This window comes from Malaclemys terrapin, chromosome 9 (assembly GCF_027887155.1).
Source record: "Malaclemys terrapin pileata isolate rMalTer1 chromosome 9, rMalTer1.hap1, whole genome shotgun sequence".
In the NCBI taxonomy this organism is placed as follows: Eukaryota; Metazoa; Chordata; order Testudines; family Emydidae; genus Malaclemys; species Malaclemys terrapin.
The window spans coordinates 25,667,875-25,677,319 of NC_071513.1; the positions used below are offsets into that span (position 1 = coordinate 25,667,875).

The 9,445-nt window shown below is 49.2% G+C and overlaps 1 protein-coding gene across 1 annotated transcript in view; it reads left to right on the plus strand.

The window, feature by feature from the left end:
* Positions 1-9,237, plus strand: part of NALF2 (NALCN channel auxiliary factor 2) — a 79,170-nt gene extending 69,933 nt beyond the window's left edge. The window contains exons 2-3 of the mRNA XM_054040544.1: positions 6,635-6,806; positions 8,597-9,237. Of these exons, the coding sequence (XP_053896519.1) occupies positions 6,635-6,806; positions 8,597-8,994 (570 nt within the window). The 3' untranslated portion in view covers positions 8,995-9,237. The remainder of the gene's footprint in view (positions 1-6,634; positions 6,807-8,596) is intronic.
* The last annotated feature ends 208 nt before the right edge of the window (positions 9,238-9,445 follow it).

Genomic DNA, 9,445 nt, shown 5'->3' on the forward strand with positions numbered 1-9,445 from the left:
GGTTATCATTTCCCAATGCTATGCCTCACCCTGAAGTCATTCCAGATACTGTTCCCAAATGGTATTACAATACATTTTAAAGAGGGAGCGAGAGAGAGAGAGAGCCGCTAACTACAAGCACATGTCACTAGCAGTTTATCTGATGGTTGTTCTTCCACCACTGTAACCCTTGCCTTCCCACACCCCCTTCCTTCATTTATTACCATTGCATGTTGTGTCATTTCCACAGCAAGCTGCTTGGGGCAGAGACCTGTCACTCATTTGTTCTCTAAAGTGCCATGCATAGCTATAGTGTTGTATAAGTAATAATATTGCACTGATAGGCACATAGAGATTGCCACACTGGACCAGAGCAGCAGTGCATCGAATCTGGGATCCTGTCTCTAACAGTGACCAGTGCAGGGCCGTCCCTAGCTATTCTGGGGCCCTACGCAGCTCCCCTGTGGGGTTTGTGTGGGGGGCCCCGGGCCTCTGCAGGGGAGGAAGCGGGGGGGCTGTCCCCAGGGTTCCGGGGGGGGGGGCGGGGAAGAACTGAGTTGTGGGGTAGGGGGGAACCACCCCCCAGCACTCACTGGCAGCACGGCTGGGTCTGGGTCTGCACTTCCCGCCACCGGTGAGTGCAGACCCGGGTCATGCTGCAGAGCTCAGGGGAGTGGGGGTGGAGCAGGGGTGGGAAGCGGCGGAGTGGGGCCCTGGGGAAGAGCCAGAGCAGGGGCTGGAGCAGCATGCAGCTGCCTACTTTGCGTATGGGTAAGGACAGCCCTGGACTAGTGCCACATAGTTCAGAAATAGACTCCGATATCTCCACAGTGGACAACTATGGGATAAACTGCTGCTATAGGAATTTTCTTAATTTCCTCTATTACTTAATTGCTGGCCCTGAACCATGAGGTTTTACTTCTCTTATCGCTTTTTTTTTATCCGGTCTAATATAATGGTTTATGTTCTCATTGTTCACGGAAACCTTGCTGGAATCCTACTAAGGTCTTGGTCCCAGTGATTTCTAATAGCAATGATGGAGGCTTCATGTCCCAGACGGCCAGCCCCTTTAAGGGGATATAGGCCCAACCCCAACTGTGATACAATTAGCTCACCTCCTGAAAATGAAGGTCCTGTGATTTGTGAGTAATATCACCAACCAGTCCTTCTGGGGAAAAGATAAGAGCAGAGGCCCATGGAAGAGCTGGAAGAAGTTAAAGGCTCCTGCAGGCTGCAGAGAGCAGGAAAGCTCCTGCAGGGGACACTGGGGCACCAGGGGGAGGCCAGAGCCCCGAAGAAGAACTAGGGGGTGAGGGACTGGATATAGAGAGGAAGAGACACACACACACACACACCCCGCAGGGAGAAAGGATTGGATCCAGCTGGAGCCTGGAGTGAAGACTTTGTTTCTTTTGGATCACTAGTGGAGGACACTATTGAGTTATGTTCTGGAAAGACTTGATTGCCAGCCTGGGTGGAACCAGTGTGGATGGTGTTGTCAACAGGCCCAGGTAGAAACACAACACAAGCACCAGAAGGAGGGTTGTGGAATTCCCTTAGTTAGGAGGAAAGGGCCACTGGAAATCATGCGTAGGATTAAATAAATTAGACCCCAGCCATAAGGGGAGACTTGTTTTGAATACCTTGGACTGTGAGGAGCTTATTGCAAAGGTGTGAGAAAGGGAAACAAAGGCAGGGTTGTGCAGCACCCCCTCCCCACCAGGCCACAAGGAGGGCTCTCTGCAGGCAATGACACTGTCACACCTCATTTATTTAACTGGGGTTTTGACTAACTTGGAAAACTAATCACCCTTTCTAAAGTCTACCATTGCCACAGGCCTGCCTCCACAGCCATCCCCTGAATGGTCCTGCTTCAAGCCCCAGTGCCCTGCCTCCTCCTGTTCCCTCCAAACAATGGACTCGATCAGGGAGATGTGTGTGTCAAATCTTACACTACTGCAGCTTGTGCTTGTTGTGGGGATAAACAGAGACATGTCTCTAGACCTGTCAATCCAGCACCTCAATCTCACCTGCATTGTTTTCCCTTTCAAAGGAAAGTTAAATTACAAATGCCAAATGACATTCTGCTTGTGTTTGGTAGCAGAAGGAGAACCAGCAATGTGCGGCTAGTGGACCTACAGGTTGCACCTGATAGCACAGGGATAAAAACTGGGGTCTAACATCTATTGGATGCTGCTTTAAGCAATACTACAGATTATGTTTTTCCTGGTGAATTAGGTATGTCCTATTGAAGTGAAGCATTTGGGCCAGAATTAGTCACTTCAGCTACAAAGTTCTGCAGCCCCAAGGAGGTGGGAATGCTGGCATGCCTTCACCTCACCCTGGGATACATGGGAGATTTGTGCAATTTTGTGTCATATATTTTCTTGCTGCCTCTTGGTCATTCACAGCAAAAGTGATAACACAGCCTCTAGCACAGCACAGGAGTTCGAGCTAATAGAGTTTCTGTGCCATTGGATCATACAATGGGAGCTTTCAGTGCTGTGGGAGCCTGTGCTAATTCAGAAGGCTGATAGGAGCCTATTCTCAGTCTTTCCCCCAGGGAAACCTCCAACCCTAGGGGCTCCAACAGCCAGTCCCTAAATACTTCATACTAGCAAAGGCAGGAAATGTCCATCTGAGCTAGCTTGTCAGCAGGGCCGGCTCCAGGCACCAGCGTAGGAAGCTGGTGCTTGGGGCGGCCAATTCAAAGGGGCAGCACTCCGTCCGGTATCGGGGCAGCACGTCCAGGTCTTTGGCAGGAATTCGGCGGCGGGTCCCTCATTTCCTCTCTTCCTCTTTGAGCTGCCGCCGAATTGCCGCTGAAGAAGCGGAGCGATTGAGCTGCCGCTGAAGTGCCACCGCTCGTCTTATTTTAATTTTTTATTTTATATTTTTGCCGCTTGGGGCAGCAGAAAAGCTGGAGCCAGCCCTGCTTGTCAGGGCCATGATTTCTCACTATGGGTCCCAGCCAGGTCTAACCATGCCCAGCTGATGTTAACTGCTCCACTTCATTCTGCAAAGCCTCACTTTCCTGGGCTCTAACAGCAGCTGAGCAGTGAAAAGGAAGATGCCCTCCCATGCTGCAGGGTAAGATAAGGAGTTTCACCCTGATACACCCTTGCTGGGTTGCCAGTGGAAATATCTGTAGGCACCTGTTCTGCTTTGTACTGGAATACATTAGGCTGTTTCCTTAAGACTCTGGCTGGGTATTGGGATACTTAGACAGAGGGAAGGAGTAGCAAAGAGCTTGGGAATGGGTTCTTGTAAGTGGGATACTTCCAGGACTGGGTAATTCCAGACAGTGCATGTATCACTAACTCAGCATTACTTTGGTTTGCATGATAAAACAGATACACAGTAGGACAGATGCTCCGTGAGGCCTCTGTGGGGTTAACATGGAGCAGCTAGTCCTGATGATTTTGCATGCAGAAGTGAATTTGCTTCTTTTGGGTGTTCTGTGTTGACCAACATCATGTGTGATTATGTCACAATGTGTCCTATTAGACATTCCAATTTGGGTTGTGAAAGTGCTCACCTCTTCCATTGAACTGCACCTTGAATTGAATGGGTGATAGAGCATGGGATACCAGGAATCAGCTTTCTCAGCAGAGGGTGGCTGACTGTGGAATTACCTCTCAGAGGAGATCACAGTGAACCCAGCCTTCTGCAAAAGTCTTTCAAATTGTACATATGGCACACTTATCTAATCTACCTTCATCCTCCCTCTCCCTTCCATCCTAGTGTTTGTTATAATTATTTCTTGTGTCTTGTTTCAGTTTAGACCAGGGTGGCCAGACTGTGGCTCGCAAGACACATGGCTCTCGCAAGACACATGTGTCTCTTTTACTGTTAAAGTGAGGCTCATGGAGATCCCCAGGCCCCTCCTCCCCCATTCTCCACTTACCAAACAGGGGTGGAGGAGCTCGGGACCTCTGCCTTGCGGCGGGGTGGTGGGATAGGGGCTTCTGCCCAGCGGAGAGGGCGGGTCTCAGGGTTTCAGCCCCACAGGGCACACCTGCCAGGGCTCAGGGCTTCAGCAGGAGCGGGGCTGCAGCCCCAAGCCCTGTCAGGCACCTCCTGTGGGGATGAAGCCCTGAGACCCAGCAGGTGCGCCCCGGCTCTTGAACTTCTGAAGATTGTCGTATGCAGCTTAGCGCATCAGTAAGTTTGGCCACCCCTGGCTTAGACTGTAAGCTCTCTGGGAAAGGGTGAATGTCTTCCTATGTGTCTGTGCAGCCCCCCACACAAAGGGGTCCTGTTCCTAAGGAGGGGGGTCTTGTGGTGCTACCATTGTATAAACAAATACTAATAATATCCTCTCTGTACAAATGAGGGCTGACAAAAGAGTAAAATATTCTTGTAAAATTCCAAGTAAGGAAACTGAATGTAGAAGAACAAGATTCATTTCAACACACACAAAGATTTACCCAGTTCTCATTGAACAACATGGGAATCTTTCTATTAAACTTCAATAAGTGTTGGATGTGGTCCTTAATATGTGTCTTAATTTTGTATTCAATGCCTAGATATTATAGTGATATGTGCACTGGGGATGCTGGTTTCTTGCTGTTGTTGTCATGGATTGCATGGAAAATGGGAAATTGACCATTTTCTGTGAAAAACATGAGATCTCTGTTTCCAAGAAACTTTTCACCAATTTCCGCTTACTGTGCATATACCTGAGATGAGGATGTGGCAGAGTGAGCAAGGAGACAAGTGGATATGGAGCCTTAGAGGGAGCCATCTGGCCTGCTCTTCGGTTCTCAAGCTGAGCCTGCAGATCAGACCACTGAGGGCAGTGGGAAAGAAACAATGGGAAAAAGCAACAATGAAGCTTAGGAGGAAAGGGGACTAGTCCCACAAAGAGGAACGCTTTATTAACAAATCATTGGAACAATTTACCAAGATTTGTGGTAAATTCTCCATCACTGATCATTTTTAAATCAAGATTGGATGTTTTATTAAAAGATCTGCTCTAGGAATTATTTTGGGGAAGTTCTATGACCTGTGTTATCCAGGAGGTCAGACTAGATAATCACAATGGTCCTCTCTGGTCTTAGAAACTATTAATCTATTTTCTCTGGTGGGGAGGGGCATCTCCATTAGCCAGTTCTTGAGGGGTATTTCCTCTCCCGCATTATTGCATGGTTTTGACTCCTTTGGGGCAGGCAGACCTTGCCTATGCTGTTTGCACTAGAGGAGTTGCTGCTGTTGATAAGCCTGATAGACTTCAAAGCCAGAGTTTATGGCACATGTGGAGTATGAATGTTGAGGCAGGCACAAGCGGAGCCTAAGTTACAAGCTACACGCAAGCTAGCCTTTGATTCTGAGAGTTTTGCAAAGTTCAGCTCTAACCAGCTAAAAGATGAATGTAAAATCCTCATTTAGGGGCATACAGGAACATTTCTAGCACTGGTTAAAGCATTGTTTGGTATGTATTGGCAATTAAAATACATTTGTAAAATGCAATGTTGCCCATGAGATATGCCCATCTGAACCAAGAGAAATGGCATGTTTTCCATGAATAAAGGATTCCACCTAAACAACAGGTAAATGGATGTAGAAGATTAAATAGATTTAACAGTGAAGCAGAAGAGGAAGAGACCATTCTAACTAACAATGAGCTACCTCTTATTAACACCATTCAGAATAAAGTGTACGGCAGGATTGGTAATATCCACAAATCTCCCCAGTGGCTGGAACTAGTGTAGATTTTCCAGGAGTCATACACATATGGGTATTTTCAAACTGGACCACTCCAAAGGTCCATCAAGCCAACTCTCCAGTCTCCAGCAGTGACCAATGCTGGACACCTCAAAGGAAGGTGTAAAATCCCTATAATGATTATTATTGTGCAGTATTGTCCCAGAGGTAAATTCCTTCCTGACTCCAGCTGGTGAGCAGTTTACATCCTGAAGTGTGAGGATCAAGAAGCCGGGTAATTTTATCTTACCTAGTGTCACCGCAGGTGCTATTCTGATTCATATAAGTGTGCGTGTATCTTTAATACCGCTGTCAATTGTTATTTTTTGTGGGGTTGCTCACAAGGGCTAGATTTCATATCCTGATTTGTTATACTGGCTGCCGATGCTGGTTTGCTGTTGTAGAGTTTCTCATTAATGTTGGGCTGCACAATATAGTTTGTTATTGTAGGGCTACTTACCAGGAACCAAGCTACCAGTGTTATTTTGTTATTTGTAGGGTTGCTTATGACTCATGGTCATAAGAGGAAAAAGCATTTCCACACTTATTTTTAAAGAGGAAACAAATAATTTCATGAATTTTACAAACAGGTGAAATTTTGAGCCTACCAACCTTGACAGTGTCACTAAAGCCTCTAATGACTCATGTCTAAGGACCTACAAGTGGAGGACAGTAGCCTATCTGTTCATTTGCTTTACTCACGTAGATGTTTTAGGCTGTGAATTGAATTTCACACTAACATCTTTCAGTTTGCTTTAAATGAAACAGTTAATTCAATAAGTAACCCTGATGTATTAACAAATATTTATTGAGATTAAACAGTGAGATAAGAGCTCACCATTCATCTGCCTTTAACTTGCACTAAGCCCCAAGATTATTAAATGGTTTTAATATACATGTTTTTGCTGATGTGATGTTGTGTCTTGCGGTGTCTTGTTTTTTCCCTTAGGCTGTCTACAAGGCCTGGCTGTGCTCCGAGTATTTCAATGTGACACAACAACAGTGCCAACACCGGATTCCATGCAAGCAATACTGCCTGGAGGTGCAGACCAGGTGCCCCTTTGTGTTACCTGACAATGATGAGCTGATCTATGGAGGATTGCCTGGTTTCATCTGTACGGGTAAGAAGGTCATGGAAGTAGGACAGGTGTCCCCGTAATGACTTCTTGTCTCCTGCCCATTGTACATGTCAGGAAACGGAGGAAATACAAAAAGACAGGCGGACAAATGTGTGGGGTGGATGGGGAGGATTTTCAACTCATGTTCGAGTAATAAGTTCCATTTCTCTAGAGCCTTTCACCCTGAAGACTCCTATAGCACTGTACCATGGGCCAAATCTTGTGTAAGGACTTCAGGATTTGGTCATATATATAAAATAAATATATATATAGGAAGTACATTATCCAGTATTAAAATATTTCCATCTCTGAGGTGAAATATAGCTGTTCAGCAGCCTCACAGCAACACTACCTGACAGTTTAGGGCAGGAAGTGAAAAACAGTCCCACTGCTAACTGAAATTTCAAGGGTCTATTTAGTGAGGCAAAATGTGACTGGGTTAAAGTTTGACCAGCTCATTGACACTAACTGCTACAAAAGATGTCAGAGGATTTCCTTTTTTAAAGTGTGTTTAGTATTCATAGCCGCTGCTCAGAGAGTGAAGTCCTCTATTTATCCATCCATACAACAGGTACAGTATAGTTAGGGACAGTCAGGGCCGGCTCCAGGCACCAGGCAACCAAGCACGTGCTTGGGGCGGCACCTGGTAAGGGGCAGCCAATCTTGGGGTGGCGGGGGGTAACGAGGCGTGGCGCTCGGGGGTGCGGGGGTGGTTTGGCAGCGCGGTGCTCAGCGGGGGGTGTTTGGCAGCGCGGTGCTCTGCGGGGGGCGGGAGGGTGTTTGGCGGCGCAGCGCTCAGCAGGGGGTGTTTGGCGGTGCTCCGCGTGGGGGGGGGCTTCAGGAGTGCAGCGCTGCGCGGGGGGTGGAGGTGTTCGGCGGCGCGGTGCTCCACGGGAGGCAGGGGTGTTCGGCAGCGGGGTGGGGTGTGTTTGGCAGTGCGGCGGAGGGGCGGGGGCTGTTCAGCGGCGCAGCGCTCGGCGGGGGTTTCGGTGGCATGGCACTCCTTGGGGGCGGGGGTATTCGGCAACGTGGCGGGGGACGGGGGCTGTTCAGCGGCCCTCCGCACGGGGGGGGTTCAGCAGCGCAGCGCGGGGGGTGTTTGGCAGGGGGGCGGGGGCTGTTCGGCGGCGCAGCGCTCGGCAGGGGGTGTTCAACGGCGCTCTGCGCAGGGGGGTTCAGCAGCGCGGGGGGGTGGGGGAGGTGTTCGGCAGCGCGGCCAGGGGGCGGCGGTTGTTTGGCGGCGCTCAGTGGGGGAGCGGTTCGGCAGCGCAGCACTCGTAGGGGGGGTGTTACGGCGGGGCGGCACTTTTTTTTGCTGCTTGGGGTGGCAAAAAAGTTAGAGCCGGCCCTGGGGGCAGTACAAACTTTCCATCCTGCCACCTACCTAGCACTAGGTTTTCCTGGCAGTTCTCCCATCCATGACTGAACCTGGCCTGATCCTATAGTTTGTAAGATCTGATAAATACACAGCCTGAGATGTTCACAGCTTTGTCCCAAAATATCATTACACATGGTCCTTGGATCTTGGAATAAAGTGGACCTGGACCATGGTTGCTTTTTCTCTGGAGGAATGTGGCCTAGGGACTTAGTCCCAGAGAAAATCTGCCCAAATGAAGGTGCTTGGGGTGCCAGTCCTTAGGCTGAAAGTTGTCCAGGAGCAGGCAGCCAATCAAAACTGAAACCTTTTTTTCCTACTGCAGGTGGATTTTCTGGCAGGCCCTATGGCTTTACTCTCTATTGGACTTCCCCTGCACGTTCACTGATTCTCACCATCTGTTTTTATGTTTTGCCAGGGTTGCTAGAGAACCAATTATCCAATGAGGAAGCGAAGTGCTGCGATGTGCAATGGGACTCTTGTGACCACCCACCAGACAGCAACTACAATGCGTCCCCCAAATCCACAGAGTCGGAATCATTCCATTACCACCGTCATGACCCCCACCTTCATCACCACCAGCAGCATCACTATCACCTCTACCAGTACCACCAACCCCACCCACCATCTTTGCTGCCTGTCTCCGCAGGGTCTCGCCTCAGCAACAGCAAAATCAGACTGTGCGTCCTGGTCCTTATGCTTCTCCACACCATGGTGTCCTTCTCAAGCGTGCACAGCAGTGAGGGGACTGCCAGCAGGGGGCTGAGCTTGGAGGCCCTGCCTGCCATGGATGAGAGCATAACAAGAGATGAGTGACCCAGAGGGGAAAGGAAACGTCCAAGCAGAGTGCCAGCTCTTTTCCTGCCAAGGGGGGCACACGCTATTCCTCCAATGGGAGGCACAGGATTGGGGGTGATGCACACACACACACCCCTAGCCACACCCCCAAGAGCTGCTCGCCACGGGGCATCCCCGTGATGAAGAGTCTTTAATGCGCACAGGGCTGCAGGACTCAGCTTTGAGAAGGGTTCAGTTAACAACAGCCTTTCAGCTGTGTGCATCCTGCCTGGGAGAGGCTCTGGGAGCTAGCGCAAAGAGGTATAGAAAAGGGGAGGGGGGCTGGGATGGGAGAGGGTCCCTTTGAAAGAGTTCTCCCCATGGAAATGCCACTGCTCTCCCTGCCACCTATGAGGTGTCTCATGTGGTGCCCCTATTTTTTATACCAGCTGGATAATTCAGTGCAATGGGTTCAAGAAATTGGTTTATC